This window comes from Ammodytes marinus (assembly GCF_949987685.1).
Source record: "Ammodytes marinus genome assembly, chromosome: 23".
Taxonomy (NCBI): domain Eukaryota; kingdom Metazoa; phylum Chordata; class Actinopteri; order Uranoscopiformes; family Ammodytidae; genus Ammodytes; species Ammodytes marinus.
In genome coordinates, this window is record NC_137227.1 from 4,176,814 (window position 1) to 4,196,653 (window position 19,840).

The following is a 19,840-nucleotide window of genomic DNA, read 5'->3' on the forward strand; positions in this document are numbered from 1 at the left end:
TGGCTCATTGCTTATAGCTGGGGGGATTAATGGTGATGGAGAAGAAGAAGTCAACGATACAACAAAGTCACAATGCTCGAAAATTCAAAGGATCATTTAAAAAATGTGGGGATTTTCCACCTTTTGAGTCCGTCTCTCTTCCACAGGCTATTAAGTAGCAGTCCAATTGTGTATGAAATAGCTCTGGCAACACATAGCTGCAGCAGTCAGAGCTGGCGGTGAGAGCATGCATGGACAATACCGGGGACTCATCATTTAGAAAATTGCTACATGAACTCAAACTACAACCCCCAGCTTTAAAGAACTGGACACAAAATAGATGAAAAAATGCAATCACTCACATGCATCCAGAATAGGAATTAAGGAATCCCTGTTTGGATGAGAAAGAACTCTGCTATTATGTAAAACTAACCTCTTGAAACTATGATAAACACAGTATTTGCAAAAACATTTACATTTACGTACCAAAACATCAACCTTAATCATTTCAAATCAACTTTAAATCTTGAAACTCAATGTAATTTACATATAAGAATATTTGTTTACAACATAACCTTGAAAAAAATGCCACCTAAAAAAAAATGCCATATCGATTGTTTTATTAAGTAACCCAAACATTGGAAAAAAATTGAATCAAGATAGGCTAATAATTGAAGGCGCTTCCTCAAACTTTCATAACAAGTTTGCGCCCAGCCCTGATTTGCCCTGATGGTTGGGGGGACAGACAGTATAGCATCTGTGGGTTGGAGCTCCATCACTGATATCACATCACTAGGTTTCTGTGGGCTCTTATCACACTAGCCCACCATCTCCTATCTTAATAGAGATCTGCCTATACACCGCGGCTACGTGCTGACCCCTGGCTTGGCCTTTCTGCTTATCGGGCCCATCCACAAGCTCACGCTCCTCCAAAACATCCTGAGACTTTACCACCTTGCTTCTCAGCAGGGCCCTGGGAGCAATGTTGTTGTGGTTGTTGTTGTTGTTGTTGCAGTCAGTTTCAGTTTTTAGCCTTAGGGGAAATCTGGAAACTACAGAGGTCGGTCACAGGGGGCGTTGAACCAAAGGTATAGCAGAAGGGCAGCCAGTATTCTGTGATCAAGGTAACGTCTACATTGATATGATAGCTGATGGCATGGTGCAGTGTAGCATGCTTGTTGTCAATTTTTTGTTGTTGTCGTCAAAAGTCAGGGAATATCTCGTCACGTTCCGCCACCTGTCCCTACTGTGTCTGCTGAAAAGGAATCCAGTATTATTACACTGCCTAGGCTCTGTATACAGCATGTTGCTGGCAACGGTGGGCCCTATTTGTTTACATACCCTTTGTTTACATAGTAGTTTTACAGAGCCTAGGCTGTGCACCTTGTTTATTTTCAGCACACACCCAGTAGCTGCGGACAGGTAATGGACCGTGAGATGATATTCACTGATTTTGACAAAGTGATTTTGACAACAAGCATTCAGAATCACTGACTCCACCTTTAAAGTGCTACCCCCTCCCCTCCCTACCCATGTTATAACTAAGCCTACACCCATGTATGTATGATACATAGAAAAAGCAGAGAAAAGATTGACTGACATATTTTGCTCGTTTTTTCTTTTTCTTTTTTTTACCCTTGCCCCTATTATCTCTGATAATAACATGCCTTGTCAGCAATGGAGCAGAAAGTTACACTCCTCACAATAAGCACCCGCCGGGGAGCTAAACCTGCAGCGCTCTGCGAGTGTCTCACAGGCACCACATGATGAAGCTCAGGTAGGCGTAAAAAATATTAAAAAAAAACAGAAGCAGAAAGCAAGGTGAGCGAATGAAGCGTGGACAGTAAGGGCACGGACCATCACTGGTAGGGGGCATCTGGCTGGTAGAGTAATTAACCCTGCTGAGTAGTTGGCCTGGAAAACTGCTGGCTCCACATGCCCCTGTCCACCCCCATCCCTCAAACCTTTGGGAGGAACCCGGAGATGATGGAGTGTCAAACTCTCCCCGGTCACACTTGTTAGAGCCAGTGTGCACTGCTGTGACCCGGCTGCTCTCACCCACCATCCAGAGCTCCAGGGTAGGGTAGGATACGTGTGTGTGTGTGTGTGTGTGTGTGCGTGTGTGTGTGTGTCTTGGGACCAGAACAAAGCAAGTTATAGTTGATACTGTGATAATATTAGCGGTATATTCGATACGGTACCAGCCATCTCGACATCTAAAATGGTGAAAGAATAGCGGCTAAGTAAGCGACAGGCATGCACACACACAACATGACACTTCACCTCTCTCAAGCACACGCGCGCACACGCACACACACACACACACCTGAGTGAAACAGCACATGGCCAAATCCAAGCAGCACTTGCACACAATGCACATGTTTCACTTGCCCTCTATATTGAGGGATGTCACCGTCACTGAGATTAGTTGAGGCATGGGCTTGTTGCTGGTACCACATCCACAAGTTATCTGTTATGGTGATGATTGGCAACAATATGCTTTCAGAAATCTGGGGTGTGGGGGAAGCAGCCTGAATCTCTCAGCTGTGTGACAATAACCAAATACTGGTCTGGGCCAATGACATCCCGACAGGTAACGCTCATTGTGGTATTATGCTTTTGCAGCTAAAAGAAAAAGTCTCATAAAGAGTGTTTACGCTGGATGTTTCTATGGTTTTATGAGGTTAATGAAATTAATTACTGTTAAAGTAAACCACATAGCATTTCCCCCTTTACAACCGGCACCTGGCGCTTGCCTTTCTCTCTTTCTGATCTTTTACTGCCTAATCTAGCTGGCATGGCATCAGGTGGAGTTTAAAATCACCATGTGTGCAAAGACGGCAGGCTAATATTCATGTATTAATACATTCACCAACCTAACCTACAGTTTGGGGCGAGTTAGGCAAAGCCTGACTGACACTGGATTTTACAGAATGGAGGAAATCCAGTAATCTTATTGGAAGTCGTATTTTATAACGAGAAAGAATCACTTTTTTTAAGAATAGTGACCACAACATGTTGAGTGGGGCATTTTTTGCGGTTAAAAATAAACCTTTTGAGCATTTTCTTTTCTTTTGTTATGGCCATTTGCCAATAAAAAGAAATTAAAGCCAAGAAAATAAAGTTTACTAATCTCTTAAACGCATTCATATGCATGCAAACATCAAAAACTGGTCAACTATTTGATGAGGAACCCAATGCCAAGCTGGTATCATCTTGCAATTTCATTAGCACCGATTCCATCTGGTTTCTAAACTTAACAAACTCCTTGGAAAAAAGCTACAGCGTGCCAAATCAGCTGGCTGGCACAGGGCCCCGTGGCTGGGTGTACACACACACCATGGCTCCCTATAGCTCGGAGTCTTTCTCCCTGCTCGCCTCTGTTTTGTGTCAGAGATTAAAAATAGCAAGTGGCCTTCTGCAGAATAAGCACTTCATGGATTCTGGCTTTGATGCTGTGTTTTCCTGGAGAGGCCAGCTGTCACCTGCATGCAGGAGAGCGTCAGCCTCACCACTGATTCTCAATGCACAGTGCAGTGAGTGGGCTCTGGACTTTGGCTGCCAGACAAAACGGGTGTGTCCACTTAACAGCACTGGGAAAACTTTTGGCGGCCGTAACTTTGTTTTTGAAGTCATATAATCACACCGAAATGTTTACAGTGCGCGTTTAAGCATATCTATGCAAACATAATTCATCTTTAGATATGAACAAAACCCAAAATAGTGCACAATAATATGAAACAAAAGCCCCCAAAACAAAACTTTCAGGAAATTGCTATTGGAAATCCAACTTAATAAATAGAATTGTAGAATGTGTATGATTTTAGACAACTCAATGTAGATTTGTGATGCTGGAACAATTCCCTCCCAAGGCTGGGGAAAGAAGAGAATCAAGCTAAGCTGCTGTAATCTGTAAAACAATCAAAAGACAGAGGCTGCTGCATCTAGAATGAACAAGATACCAATGTTGTGAACACTTCAATTAGTCTGAGTGATTTTCTGCCGGTATGGGCTCGTTTGCTGGTTCAGAACATTGCTATTAAAAAAGAAATAGCTCCAACAAAGAAGTTCACAAAGTAAGCCTCTGCTTCAGAGTTGAAGTTTTTACCAGATCCTGATATGTGTCGTTTACTAGCTCTACAAATATCTCCCAAAACCAATGATTCCCAGAGAAAAGACCAACTTCGAGACAGGTCATATTGCAGGTTTGCACATTTATATTTATAAATATCAGTAAATACTTCCACATACAGTATAAGGCACATCATTTCGAATATCATCTTGTAAATGGGTAAAAATAAAAACTGACTGATAAATTAGATTCACCCGTACAGATGAATAGACAATTAATAGATTCTCTTATATTACTATGAATACTTTACACATATGTACAGCACATTCATTATGAGTCTTGGTAAGCCGAACTGGACCCCCGATGAGAGTAACAACTCAAAAGCAGCAGTCAGTTTGTTGGCATCCCCCAAGGAAGAAGAGGAAGGCAAACAATTGGGATTATGGCATCGCAGGGGGATACGAAGAAGGGAATGTGGGGCACCGGAGTGGAGGCGGCCATATTTGTTATTTTCCTAGCTAAATGTTTCCTTCGGGGCATCAAGTTTGCAACTCCATTGATTTAAAGATTGTCTGTTCCCACGCAGCCTGTCGAGATACAAAGTGCACCTCTGGCTCTGTCGGCGGAGGCAGAGAAAAAGTATTTTCTGTTTAATTGACTCAAACAGAGCTGCTCGGGAGCTAGTGATCAGTGGCTGTGTTGCGAAAAATGCAACCAGGGATGATTAATGAAATTATCAATAAAAAACGACAAGAGTTTAAATACAGCTTTTTGAAGGTGGAGACAGTGTAATGGAGAAAAACACTTTTTTGTCAAAATCAGTGAAACCCATCCGCAACCTATCCGTACTGTGTGTGTGTGTGTGTGTGTGTGCTGAATAAAGAAATCGAATGCTAATACACATCCTAGGCTCTGTAAACTGGTAGGTAGGCAAAAGAGGCCTACCATATCTAGCAACATGCACTTTTACAGAGCCTAAGCTGTGTATTAGCAGCACTGGATTTCTTTTCGAAGATTTTGACAAAAGTGTTTTTGACCAGAAGCATCTTCCACAATCGCTGACTCCACCTTTAAGTCATTGGTGGATCTCAGCTCATGCCATGTTGTCACTAAGACAGGTGTCCCACTCCCCTGTACTCAGTGCCTCTGTGGCCTGGTTCTCTGGCTGTGATATTGAGGTTTCTACGTGTTCCGTTACATTGGAGCGATCTGTGCGGGATTGGCGGTGCTGATGCTGACGACCCACCTCTGACTGATCCACAGAGGGAGGTTTGACTGGGAGCCATGGAGGGTCTGATTGAGTGGTTGGGACAGCACCCAGAGCCAGAGCTGCGTCTTCTCCCTCCTCCACCGTTGAAGCCAGCTCACCGTCTCCCACTGGCTCTACCTCACGGCCCGCCTCTTCCACTGGACTGCGCCCCTCCTCTGGTTCATCCTCCTCTGGTTCATCCAACAGGCTCACCGCTCCTTCACCTGGCCTGTCCATTCCATTGGTCTGCACCCCGATTACAGGCTCCAGTGCAGGCGCGTCTCTCCTACCGAAGCCATCTGTGCCAAGGTCGCCGCCAGCGCTGTGGCGTTCCCACAATGATTCATGTGAGCTTCTGTCGTCTGACACAACTGGGGAAGGGAAGACGAGACGACTGGTCATTTATTTAAATTGACTGGCTTGATCTTAAAAGCCAAAGCTGCAGCATCAGACAACAAGCACTTTTGATCTATTCTGTTCTTCTGTTGAAGACCCAAAAAATACTTTGGACAGAGACAACAATGTGTCACTGGCATATGCAGGTGCATCTAAAATGAATTAGAATATTATAGCCAAATCCATTCAACAAGGGAAACTTTCATTTATTTCAGATTCATTACACAAAGTAAAATATGTCAGGGCCTTCTTTTGTTTTAATTTAGAAGCTCATGGAAGACAAAATCCAGTCCCTCAAAGTATTGGAATATTACATAAAACCAATCAAAAAAGGATTTATAATACAGAAATGTCAACCTTCTGAAAAGTACTGTATGTAATGTATATTCTACCTTCATTTCACTCATGTGTTATGAATCTAGTATATATGAAAGTACAGATTTATATTACATTGATAGATTTTAGATGAAACAACAGTATGATATATTTTTTTTATTAATAACGGTCTATACAATGTGAGAAAACATTGAACTAGTGTTTCCTAAATTTGTATGCAAGATATTAAAACAGCGGAAAAGAAAACTTTCAAAAGAAAACCTTAGTAAAAGCGTTCCTCTTTTGGGGTTGGAGTACTCTGCATCAATGTAGGAAGTTATTTCAATTACTTATGTGACTGAAGCGCTTCCATGGCAACAGGCTAAATATAGCAGCAGTGCCCCAGACAAGGGGACGCAAGACGACTCGTGTGACGCCGCGCATCTCGGCAAGAGCAACAGCTTAGTTCTGCATCTACGCCAAAATATGCTCTTCACTTTGGGGATTACTGACCCATATTTGTGCATGTGCAGGCAAAAAGGTTAAAGACTGCACATCGAGGCCCGGCCACCTTTTCCCAAACCCACACACACACACACACACACACACACACACACACACACACACACACACACACACACACACGAAGAAAGAAACATTACTTGAGCTGGCATCCATATTCATCGCACCCCCCACCCCCATTCAAAGAGAACACGGCAGAAGTTTTCTGAATGTCAGCGGGCGAGAATTTGCTTCACATTTCCAAAATGCCATGGCATTTGGGCAGCTTGCACCAATGAGAAGCCGAGAGGAGAGGAGGCGGGAAGGGAAAGGAGCTGGGTTAAACATGGATGATGGCGTGGTGGATTTAGCATGCAGCTGCTAATTACTAGTGTTTACGCCGTTAGCTGTGGGTGCTCTTCACGATGGCTGGAGGAGCCGGTTGCACACAATTACACACTCACCTTTGGGTGGCTGTACGTTTGGCTGCTGTGTGACACGTGTTGGATGAAGCTCCGGTTGTAAGTTTTCATTATGTGCCATATTGTCCCGCGTCCCTGTAAGACCACCATCAAAAAGGAACTGTTACTTTTCCATCCGAATGAGAAATACAAAGTAATGGATGTTTCAGAATTTACACAGGTTTTTGGTTAGTTGTTAGGATGGGATGGAGCTCATCCATCCATTATGTATGGTGCTCTGTCGCATGTACTTTCACACAGCACACAAACAGCGGACACGTAGGAATGGGTTGGTATTCGGTTTCAAGGTATACCAAGGTTTGAAAAGGTCAAGGTTTTAAAACCATTATTTTCCGTGATACCGTTCTAAGGTATTAGCGCCCCCACACAAGATGGTAACATACATACAGTACGTTTATTAATGTTCAGAATATTCCTGCATCATAACTTTTAATAAAAGAGAAATGTGTAGAAGGTGAGCATGTCTATAAACACCTTCTTCAGCTGCTCATTTAAAAAGGACAGCTTTTATTTCAATTTTGTTAAAGAAAAAAAAAAGATTCCCTGCGTTCCGAATCGCATACTCTTTCTTTTTTCTATTCTACATACTACATCCGACGATAAAAATAATCTAGTTAGGATGCAGTAGGCATATTATTGGGACATACTTTTACTCTTCTATTTCATCATAACATTGCTCCTTGATCTTGCCTTTATATCCGTCGCATCCCTGTTTGTTTTCATATGTAGGCTTCGTCAATGTGACGTCACTTCACGTGAGCACCGGATTGTGGGACAGAATCGCCCAAATAGGATGCTCTTTTCAACACTAACAATCTTGGCCGGATGAAGTAGGACATCCTAAACCATCCTAACCATCCTAAATCTGGCCACAAGAATTGGGACATCCTATATCTTTTTTCTACATACTATATAGTAGAAAATGTGCGATTCGGAATGCAGAGATTGTGTTCAGCCAAAAAAAAATCGCAATACTGTGGTATTTCAGCTTAAGGTTGTATCATACCGTCAGGATATCATACCGGCCCATGCCTACACACACGTATGCATTGCTCAAGCCTCAGCTCACAGTCATCTGTCTTCATTAGTGATGGCTGCACGCCTTTTAGCCCGACACCATATGCTTCTCATAGAAGTCTGTGCATTTTAAAGCAGACATCACAACAAACACACACATAACTGTATTCACATAGACACACCCCTCAAGCCTCTTGAGTGTGCAATTCACATTCTGCTCTTCACAGAAACACTGTGAATAGTCCTCTTTCTCTGACCGTTCAAGTGTAAGACACACAAAACCAACAGAAGAATGGGAAAATGGATGACTGGATGACACGATGCGTGAGAATCATGAATGGTGAACGGAGAGCATATTGTTATGAATGCAGTCCATATTGTTCTGTGGATGCTCAGTGTGGACAGTGAAGTGGGAGCAGTGAGTGAGAGGGTGGTGGCCGTTTAAATCATGAGGCTTTTGCATCCAAACTTGGCGCATCGAGAGAAAAAAAAACTTTCTAAAATGTTCTGGTACTTTTTCTTTTACAGAGATGGTGGTTTATAACATTATGTTGGATAGTTTGAGTATCAAACCTCGTTATGGTTTTAAGCATCTTTGCTCTAGGGATGGCAATGCCACTGACCGTCCACCACTTTAGTCCAGACTAAAATATATCTCAACAATCTTTACTTTGGCGATTCCCTGACCTTTCCTCTAGAACCAACATGAGGCTGACATTTGTGGCTTTGAGTGAAATGTCTCAATCTACTGGATGGACTGCAATGGTATTTGGTACGAATGCATGGATGAATTCTAATAACATTGGTGGTCAAAATGTGTCCAGGACTTTGGTTTATGACTAAAAACAAAGCCTCAGCTCTGTGTTTATTGAAAATGAACAAATGCTAGCATGCTCTAATCAAAAGATGGTGAATCTGGTAAGCATAACGCCAAACATTAGCATGTCAGCATGCTCAAACTAACATTAGTTTAAAGTGCTGCTGTACCTTCATAAAGACCTGGGGAGTTGATAGCATGAATGTACACACTTGTTTCTCAGAAACATATCCTTTATTATTTTATTTCCAATAACCTCCTAGAAAATAGTAACTTATTTCAAATCCGTATTAGTCCATAGCAGGTTCAAGGATATATTGTAACCAGGGGTGGCTGATATGCGGTGATGAAGCTACAATGTGGTGAAATTACTGACGTAGAAACTATTTATAAATAAATTGACAGGTAGAATTGTTGTTTTTGGCTAATCCAAGTTTTAAACATCTGAGAAGGTGTTGTCATAAAGCAGGCGTGCTCATTGACCTGCAAAAATGCCCACAACCACACAGTTCAGCATCAGATATTCATCAATAACATCAGTTGTAAAAGAAGAATCTCTTTATAAATAAATGATTGTGACCTTGTTGACAAGTCAGTGATTGACATATATAGTTTTATCATAAATCCCCCTACCCAACTTTGCTCAAAGCTGAGTTATTTTGTGAAAAAGATTATGTGTAATGTTGCTGAAGCACATGTAGAGTAAACAGTTCTTCAGTAGCAAATACCTTCATTGTTAGGATTAGATCTAAGGCGGCCTGTAGCTTTAAGCCTTTGCTACTGCATCTTCCGGTTTTGAGAGAATAGACCTTTAAAGGGTTTGGAAAGCTCCCTCTTGCCATCTCACTTCATCTTGCCTTCCCTCACTAGAACACATGAAACATACTGTATATGCAAAAGCAGCAATCCTGCATTGATAGCAGGTCCCTCTGCATTATAGGATACTACAACATTTAAGGTCAACAAAAAAAAGAAATAGTCTGTCAAACAGTCACACAGTTAAACCCTACACTGGAATACAGTGCTGTCTAGCTCCAGATTGACATGGCAATGCCTTCCTCTTTAGTGTAAAAAGTCAAGTCACTGGACAAGAACAGCGCTGTATGTCTGTCTCCACCTCTGTCTCTTCAATAGCTGGTGCACACTGTCAGGCTTCCACTTGCTGTGTTACATTTGATCTTACATTCATTTCAACATGGAGAGGGGTACGGTGAGGAATCTAGCAACCACAACTGTTACTATGATTGTTTTGGGCTTTCTCTCATCCGGGATCACCTCTACTGTTCTCTGCTATGCAGCCAAGGCCCCTCCATCCGATCCTGTTTGCCTTAAATATCCATCAGCCCAACTTCACAGCACATCGAGGCCACAGACGCTCACATCTCCCCATATATTCCTGTCTCCCTAACCGCGGTGGACAGCGTGCTCGTCAGGCAACTCTGGGCCCTCGCCTACAAATTCCCTAATAACGGCACATTCCCCTAAATGTGTTTGTAATGTGGGCAATCATTTTCAGTAATGGATGCTTGTCACTTTTATAGCGGTGAGAATGACGGTCTCATGACAGGGCACCTCCATTTAGCTGCAGCCCCCTCCACCTCTAGGTTTGGGTTCATACGCGGCACAACATCCCCCTCCAGTGGGAAAGGCGGGGAACTACTTTCTTTTTTTCTAGGCCAACAGACGTGTCTCTTGGTTGAATTTAGAAATTCTCACCATCTACTATCTTAGATACAGTTTAAATGTTTTGTATTGGTCGATCATATTCAATATGAAAATAAATGTAAAAATAAATGGGCCTATTCCTTTTCTTCTCCTATTTCCTATTGTCCTTTTCACTCTCTAATTAAGTCACCACCAGCTAATCAGTTCTAACGATCTTTTCTCTGACTACAGAGTTTTCTACATATATATTTTTCTCACATGATTTGAATTTCTTGACCCGTTTAAACAAAAAAGGAACCTCGAAAACAGTGGTGTGCTGCCTTAAAAAGGTCTCCCCTGCCCTTAAAGCATCCCTAATCCCAGACATTCCAAATGAACCCAGTAGAACTTAAGACAGATCCACAAGAGCTTTAGGATCAGTGCGTGACATTCAGACAGCCTGCTTCAGTCAATGATATCATGAACAGACACATGAGCGGGTGGTCAATGGAGATGACACATTGTAAACGGTGGGCGTGAAGTGACATGCTTTTCTGGGCATCTGCCCAGATTTGTCCTGGCATGACACAGTGGAGGGCATGGATGGGCTAAGTGGGGCAGAAGGAATACATACTCCCAATTCCCACGGATACGCGGTAGGTCAAGCCTGAGACGCAGCCAGAGAGAGAGAGAGAAAGACACACTGTTATGAACATAAAACCATTATTTAAATAAAGAAAAGGGAGAAGAAGGGAAATCCAATTAAAAGGAGTTGTCAGCTCGAGTCACAGGAGAAAAGATTACTGGGTTGTTTTTTGTTTTTTTACTTATTAAAGATATAATTATGTTAGGAAAAAAATGTTTTCCTTGAAATCCTAAAATAAAAAATGTTAAGTAACATAAATGGACCAGTTCAGAATGGGGTAACAGCCTTCTTCTTCTTTTTTTCACAATTCCTTCATGTTAACACACACACACCCATAGTCCCACGGTCATGTTTGTTAAAGGTGTTCTAATGTACAGTACACCAACCAGGTCAAAGCATATGCAGGAATATGTATTTATTTATATGTGTGTGTGTGAGTGTGTGTGTGTGTGTGTGTGTGTGTGTTTTACCTTACATCGTACTAAAGCGTATTAAAGTTCTTCTTAAAACTTATCAAATTATTATTTTACACACAAACCAAATGAAATGATATCTGACAATAACACTGGGCCGTTGAAATACGGAAGGGAATAGAAAAGAAAAGTCAAAAGACTGTTATTCTTTACTTGTTGAACAACTGGATAGCTTTTCATGTCGGATTATATTAATGGCGACTTAAGTGATGAGACTGCAATAATGTTGACCACCTTAAATGTTTTGTTTTGTTTGTTTGTGTGTTTTTGTTAACACTTGGGCGTTGGTCTCACCTGGAAGACTCCACAGTCCTGACACCTCCAAGGTCTTCAGCTTCCTCTCCAAATCTGCAACCCTGTTCCCCAGGATCCTGCAGGGAAAGTAACATGAGTCAGATGACTGGGGACTGACGAACAGTGTTAGTGTTGGTGTGTGTACACGTGTATTCATGTGTCATAGTTCACTGTTTGCCTAAGAGGTGGAGGAGGATTCATCTGAACAGGTAGGCAAATATTCTTAGTGTTTCGGGGAGGATTGCAAGCTCCGAGGACCCTTATGAGACTTTAAAGGGATAGTTGAGTATTTTTTGAAGAGGGGTTGTGTAAGGTTCGTATGCATAGTTAGTTTGTTACCTAACCTCCGCTAAATTCAGGATTCTTTTCACTGCTGATTTGCGGACTGTTGTGCTGCACTGCACCGGCAGAGGTGCTTTTATTTTTGCACTTTTTTAAAGTGTTGACAGATATATATTTTTTATAGGTAAGCATTTATACATACAGTATGGCGAAAAAAAAAGCAGGCATCAATGGATTAAAATGACTTTACTGATCGGCATCTCCATAAAGGTAACAGACTAACTATGCATAAGTACCTCATACAACCCCACTTCAAAAAAACAGAACTATCCCTTTAAGCAGTGAGCAGTGGATGAGGTCATCACCTGTTGGTGTGCCTCTGGTGCTGGATGACCAGGTTCTTCTCGTGAATGGTCTCCAGCAGAGCCGTGGCCAGGGACTTGAGGTCGCAGATGGACTGAGGCGTTGCTGGCAGACTGCAGCCCTGCTCTTCCAGAAGCATCTCCTGGACTAAAAAAGAGAGAGGGAGAAAGAGAGAGAGGGAGGAATAGATAGAGTGATAAAAGCAGATAAAAGAAAGAGAGGTCGGGTGGGGAGGCAGGGAGGGAATGGAAGGAGAGAATAAAAACGGCCTCATATACTGAGGATATGTTGGGTACTAAACTACAACCTGCCAGTCATACACCAATAAAACTTTCACAAAACTGAAAAAGAAACCACATTAAAAGAGGAATGGGGTGATATAACAAGAGACAAGGGGGAAAACAGCATGACAAGAGCAAGACAGAGATGGAAAGTTAGAAACAGCTGTCTACTAGGTGACACTCTCCTAACTTTAACTCTGGAGCCCACTGTGCTGCTTCTGCCAGGCACTGTCAGTCATGGTGGCAGGCTCTTTTCCCTGCCAGTGGCGCTCTCTACCACTCAGAATACAATTAGAAACCCAGCTGGTGTCCCGGCGACGGCTTGGGAGGATTGGACTAAAACGGACTTATTAACGCCTTAAAAGTCCTGCGATATTTGCCTGACAGGGCAATCCGAGGCACACCCAAAGCAAACTGTTCTTGAACCATTTGGAGTACATGCATAGGGTTGGTCTCTTTTGAAAGGTACAAGGTAATAGAAGGTCATAACTCAATGTAAACTATCTCAATTCAATGACTTAACTAAAATACTAGAAAAAAAAACACACTTTTTTGCCCGGCTTTGTGCATGAACGCGGACAGCACTGGCAGCAGGTGGTCTGCTTCACGCCGACACCCCCGCTCTGGCCTTAAAGCTTCCCACTAAACCATCATACCCACGTGTTCAGAATATCATTGCCACCTGCACAATCGGCTGTAAACGGCTTTGGCTGGGACAAGAAAGAAGAAAGTTTGAGGATGAGTTTTGACTAAAATAAAATACATGGAAGATTAGACACTGATCTGCACAGCAGTCCGTGGCCATTTATAGATTTTAAAACGTGTTTAGAATTAATCCCAGCTTTTCCAAAGAAACAAAGAAAGAACGTTTTATACCGAAGGACGAGTCTGTTGTAGAGTTTATCTGATTAAGCTGCTCTCCATGCTATAAAACAGAGGTGACGGACAGCTTTCCATTGTCAGTTGCTGTGGTAGCCGTTTATGTGGATAATTCATAGTGAGCTGAAGAGTGTTGTGTCTTCACCTTGCTTGGCTGAGAGGACTCCAGTGAGGGGAGTGAAGGTGGATTTCCCATACATGCTGGAGTTTTTCCTCCTCTCCAGAGCCGTCTGTGGGGATAACAAGAGTATTGAGCTCACTCTGCCATGTTTGATTAACATTTCAAATATAATCACTATTGCTTTGAATGCATATGCACGAGAATACAAATTTAATGTATTCAAATGGATTTTTAACAGGATTCAGGAGCCCTCAAAATCAGCTTTACATTTGCATTTTAACAGAGGCAGTCCATCTGTACCTTGTATTTCATGATGTTAGATTTCAGCAGGTTCACCTCTTCTTGCAGCTGGCTCAAACGCTCATGCAAATACCTACAGTGTCAGTGACAATAGTGGAAAAATATAAAACTATCAGAACAGTCAAAGCACAGACAGCAAGATCGATAAGGAGCAGGTTACATGCAAAAACATTGCAGGCACTGATGGGAGAAACATGATTATTCTGAATACGACACTTGAAATAAGTTAAAGTGGTTACGAGAAACATTGAGTTTCTGTTGATAGTAGCGGCCCCATTTGGACAAAAGAGGAAAGCGCCTGCTGTCCTAAAGATCTTTGCTAACGCGGGCTGGTGGCGCGTGATACTGTTTAGGGAGCGAGTGAATCAGAGACGGCAGGATGCATAGGCCTTGAGGTAATTTATGTGTGACTATATCAGATTAATAATGGTAAGATCACGATGGTGTAGCAAAGTAAAATGTGATTAAGTACCGTTCATTAACGCATGCCTTTCCCATCTGCCTGCTGTAAATTGTTGTGTAAGTTCCTGGGAAAAATGGGACCCGAGCAAAGGCATTACTAATATCTATATTAAAATAGCATTATTTTGATGGTGTGGTTTGCTGTTACAAGTCATTAATGATCATCAAAGGAAAAATAAGACTGCTTCACAAAAGAGGGTAAAAGCTACTCGTAGGAGGTTTAAGGCATGTGTAACATTTACACAATGTTTTAGAATCAGAACATGATTAAAATAAATGGTGTGGTGGGCTAGACTTGAAACAATGCGACCTTCGGAGGTAGTCCTTTCTGTGGGCTAGATGTCTGGGTCTTCCCCCCCTCTCTCTCACCTGTTCTCCATGCAGAGAGCGTCCACGTCGATGATGCGAGCCTCTCTGTTGCCCAGGACGTGGTTGAGCTCCACGTTGAGTCTGTAGGCCTTCTCCTTGAACACACTGCGCTCTGCCTTCACATCCTGCAGCTCATCTGACACAGCCTTCACACTGTGCTCCAGCTCCTCCATCTACAGGAGGACAAATATATTATTATTTATTATATTGACAACCAGGCCAAAAAACAAGAGTTTGTAACAGAAGCCACCATGAGGTTCTAAAAGGTGCTATTCTGAGAAAATGCCTGTTGTCAAAATCAGTGAATATCTCCTCAACAATCGGTGTACTGTGTGTCAGCTGGAAAAAATAAATCCAGTGTTAATACACAGCCTAGGTCCTGTTAACTGGTATGCAAACAAAGTGTATGCGAACAAAGGAGGCCCACCGTAGCTAGAAACATGCCCGTTTACAGAGCCTATGCTGTGTATTAACACTGGATTATTTCATCAGCGCACACAGTATTGACAGCTAGCGGATTGTGAGATGTTTTTATTTTTTTATTTTTTCAAAGATATTTTTTTTGCATTTTTATGCTTTATTGATAGTGTAGAGACAGAGTTGAAATTGGGCAGAGAGGGTAGTGACATCCAGAGAACGACCGCGGGCTGGAATCGAACCCGGGTCCGCTGCTGGCCAAGGCCCATCAATTTTGACTAAAGGTGATTTTAACAACAAGCAAAATCCAGAATGACTCAACCTTTAATTGACACAAATATTATATAAAAGCTTTGTTTACTAACGCAGGGTTTGCTGAGGGTGCATAGTGTACACTGTTGTCTTGGCCTGCACATTAAAGCACTCGTTTACTGTTTTCATGCCATGACGGACTGGCACCACTAGAGCAGATACAAGTTAAGTGCCTTGTTCAAGAACTCAATAGCAGGTTTAAAGGAGTGCAAAGTACCGTTTCATCAAAATAACAAAATCCAATATACCACTAACACCGCAGAAGGGAAAGAGTGGATACTGTGATCCTCAAAAACTGTGGAGCAGCAAGAACGAAAAACTCATGAACTAAAAGTGTCGTTTGAGTTTTCACTGAAAACTATGACGGGCCCAGACCAAAAATGAACTTTCAATGATTTGAATGTGCGAATATGACTCCATTTTAAAAGGGTTTACGATGGTGAGTAGTAGAAGGAAATGTATATCAACCTGTAGGCCGGCTGTCTCTAGCTTCTGAACAAGATCTTCGCGTTCATGGGCAGGGAAATGGCGCGCCCCCACCTCCTCGTCCCCCAGCCTCTGTCGTGTTATGGTCATTCTCAGGAGCTGTAGGAAAAATGTAAAAACATAAAATTCACGCCTCTTTTTAAAACACATCTACTCATGTAGCCTGACGAGACCAGCCTGATCTCACAAGCTTTTACATTTGTCTCTCTTCCATAAATCAGTTTGGACTTCCTCCAATCTCCCTGGGGATGAGCCTGACCTAACGCTCATCCCTCAGTGTAAGGCAGCTTCTGATTGGTTCATGTAAGCCGTCAATCAAGGCTCCAGTCATACTGTGCCCTCCCCACTTTCAATCTGCTGAGGCCAGATTGATGACTACACGAACCAATCAGAAGCTGCCTTCCACTAAAGGACAAAATGTTAGGTCTGAACGTGAATGTGAAGCTTGCTAGATCAGGCTTGTCTCACCAGCCATACTGTGGGGAGACAAGCCTGCACTGTGTATATATCCGTGCGCATGCTGCTACCGGTGACCTCACCTTGTTATCCCCCTGGGCCTCTGCAAGTCTCTGGGTCAGCTCCTTCACCTCCTCACTCAGCTTTTTGGCCTTGTCCCTGGAGTCTCTCAACAACTGAGCCAGGTTCACCTGGGAATCGAGTGCAGGAGAAGGAGAGAAAAGAGAAACACTGTCAAACGATGCTCAACAGCTGGCAATAGGCCACTCAATCCATTAAAGAAAAAGTCAGATTTCTCACCAAATTACACTTGTAGCAGCAGTCTGTATAAGTCTGTATCACTATTGGTATCAGCAAAATCATAGCCGAATAGTAAAGTCAATGTACAACACTGAAAATATGAAAATAGTGTATTTTACAATATATATATTTGCAGATAGATAGGATTCTTTGACCATATAATTCTAATGGAATTTCATCGAGTTAACAAACTAACCAAAAAACATCCTTTCAGTCTATTCCTGGTCAAAACCATAGTTGGAATATGTTTTTAAACATCGATTTTAATTGGTCATTTACTTTTTTCTGCAGCCAATTTTTTGAGAACTCCATTAGTAACTGTTTATAAAAAGCAGCGTAGTGTACACTGGTGTCTGCTTGGTCTTTGTCCACTAAAAAGCAAAGGCTGCTTTTTATGAAAGCAATTTAGAAGGCAACTCTTCAACTATCGTTGTCGAAGCGTCCTTGGCACTCCAAATCAACAACAACTTACTTGATTGCGTTTTTCCGGTGGCAACGAGGGATCACCATCCTAAAATATGAAAAGAGGAAGATAATTCAAACGGTCGTTGTCATCCATTACAATTAGCAGTTTGTGATACTACATTATGCATACTGTGAAAACTTCCCATTTACAGGTGGTGTCACTGATTCTGGAGAACGCTTGTTGTCCAAACACTTTTTTCGAAATCTGTAAATATCTCCTCTGCTGTGAGCTGAAAATAAAATCTGGTGTTTTTACACAGCCTAGGCCCTGTAAACTGGCATGTAAACAATGGGTATGTAAACAAAAGTGCCCACTGTAGCTAGTAAAATGCCCATTTACAGAGCCTATGCTGTGTATTTATTCCGGAATTTCCTTTTTTAGTTTACACACATTAGTACAGATGAGGAGATATTCACTGATTTGGACAAAAAGTGATTTTGACTGCACCTTTAACTGACCAACAGAGACTACTTTAATACAAACAGCTTGTACAGACAACTACTGCGCACATGGACAAATAATCATCACCTTGAAGGTCTGAACCACTCACTATGAGTTCCCTGTACTTCTTCTTGAGTCCCTGGTGGTGTTCTCTTAGCTGGTTGGCCATCAGTTTGTACTGGTCCCTCTCCTGTTGAATGGTGTCCAGCTCCTTGGACAGAATGAGCAGGGCCTCTTTCTTGCTGTCCAGCTTGCGTTTACAAACCAGGAACTACAAAAAAAAAAATATATATATATAATGCAGCATGTAATGAGACAAATTGTTGTGGATACAGGCAATTTTAATGAATCCTGTTATTGAAATGGTCAAACTACAACTTAGCTGTAAAGGCGATAGTTGCCACCCGACAGTCCAAGTGGAGGTGTGGAAAAGCACACACACTGGAGCCAAATGTTTAATGTGTAGATAAGACACAGTGGCAGTGGAAGGAGCAGAGTAAACCCTGATAGCTGTCTGACTGGCTCATAACCAAATTAAATAGCAGCTGCCAACTTACAGGTTGGTTTGTAGCACCCCTACGCTTTATTCCCATATGTAGCCTAGTAGGCTAATGTCTCAACCTATAGCCTACTTATAATACACTCTGACTGACAATTATTGTCTCACCTAAGAGAAGATTGGATTCTTCATAGCCCTGCACTAGGGTTGTCATAAAACAAACAGCCATGTTCTCCACCTACAGGTAAGAAGTTCCACCTTGGGTTAGGCCTATAGCCTAACTATAAAAGCTGCTACAGCCAATGAACATTTCAATATGCCTTCAGCTGAATTATCCCTATTTTTGACCCGGTGTGTTGGGTCACTCACTCTGCATTGGAGAGCTAGTCATTGACTTGAGGGTGTCACTGTTCACTTTCTATAGGCTATTTGTTTTTGTGACATTTCAGTGAATAAACGTCAACAGTGATACTGGACTACATTAACGCATGGGGTAGAATCTTACACTGAATGTTAAGATGCACTCTAGCATGCTAGCAATGTTAACAATTTAAATTCTGGCCCCACAGGTGTGTTGTGTGGTCGATAGCGGAATACATGTTTCAGCCAGCGCCTGCCATTGTGACAGTGATAAAAGCCTCCAGAGGTTCGGTGTCGGATGCTGTCAGCCCGAGAGAAAAGCCTGCTAGCTTATCATTAGCCTATCTAGCTAAAGAAGAAAAAAGTAGAGTGTTTGTATGTGGTGTTATAAAGCTACGCAGTCCGAAGCTCGTGCCATATGGACGAGGAAGCCTCTGCTAAAAAAAAAAAAAATCTGTCCGTATCTCCCTCTGCAACAGCTGCTCCCGGTCTCCGCCGTTCACTCACCTCGCTGACTAGCCCCTGCCAGTCACTCTCGCTTCTCTTAGAAGACTGCATTATACGAATTTTTAACTGAATTAATTTTCAATTTATTATTATTTTTTTCTACAAAATGTCAGGAAACCGCCAGCCTCTCCGCTGCCTCCGCCAGAGCCGCGTCTCCTCTCCGTTTGTTTATCCTGCAACGTCACTTTTTTTTTGGCTCTGCTGTCAGCTGTCAAGTCGCGTGCGGTGAGAGCGGTGAGAGAGACAAAGAGATACGATTTCCGGTGCTTGAAAATAAAGTTATCCTTGAAGAAAGTTTGTTTTGGGGCAATCGTTTTCGTTTAGCCTACTGTAGGCCTGCATATGAAACGATAAAAAAATAAATAATGAGCCAACATTTCAGAATTAAAGTAGGCTACTGGAGGGCTCCTGAAGAGGAATGAGCAGAAACGGAAATTGAACATGATTTCCCACAAAATAAAAGCACAAAAACTCACCATAAAACTGTCACAGTAATAAGCTATATAGGCTATTTTGCTTTGTTGATGCTTTTAATCTTTATGTATTTAATATAATGAAAGTCTCACTAGAATTGTTAATAAGGTGAGTATGAGTGTGTGGTTGCTCATTAGGCCTACTGAAGAAGCAGAGCATGGATTTCTGGCACAACCTGAG

General features: G+C 42.2%; 1 protein-coding gene across 2 annotated transcripts; it reads right to left on the bottom strand.

Annotated features, from left to right (window-relative positions):
* Positions 1 to 4,376: 4,376 nt before the first annotated feature.
* Positions 4,377 to 19,318, bottom strand: ccdc149a (coiled-coil domain containing 149a). 2 transcript variants are annotated; one of them, XM_080051657.1, is made up of 13 exons: positions 19,187 to 19,318; positions 17,930 to 18,091; positions 17,386 to 17,424; positions 16,697 to 16,804; positions 16,140 to 16,256; positions 14,943 to 15,115; positions 14,112 to 14,184; positions 13,836 to 13,920; positions 12,533 to 12,677; positions 11,886 to 11,962; positions 6,977 to 7,069; positions 5,298 to 5,671; positions 4,377 to 4,667 (listed from the first exon to the last, which is right to left on the bottom strand). In XM_080051657.1, the coding sequence occupies exons 1-13, from the start codon at positions 19,235 to 19,237 to the stop codon at positions 4,566 to 4,568; spliced, it is 1,599 nt and encodes a 532-aa protein (XP_079907783.1). In that variant the 5' UTR covers positions 19,238 to 19,318; the 3' UTR covers positions 4,377 to 4,565. The 2 variants fall into 2 exon arrangements, with proteins under 2 accessions (XP_079907783.1, XP_079907782.1); XM_080051656.1 differs by having other exon boundaries at positions 4,562 to 5,671.
* Between the last annotated feature and the right edge of the window lie 522 nt (positions 19,319 to 19,840).

What these genes read in the sequence shown, in the direction of transcription:
- ccdc149a (XM_080051656.1), bottom strand. Translation starts at nt 19,237, where the DNA reads ATGCAGTCTTCTAAGAGAAGCGAGAGTGACTGGCAGGGGCTAGTCAGC. An exon ending in CTAACATCATGAAATACAAG is followed by an intron (nt 13,921 to 14,111) that starts GTACAGATGGAC and finishes TTATCCCCACAG; the next exon opens with ACGGCTCTGGAGAGGAGGAA. An exon ending in AAACGTACAGCCACCCAAAG is followed by an intron (nt 5,672 to 6,976) that starts GTGAGTGTGTAA and finishes TCCCTTCCCCAG; the next exon opens with TTGTGTCAGACGACAGAAGC.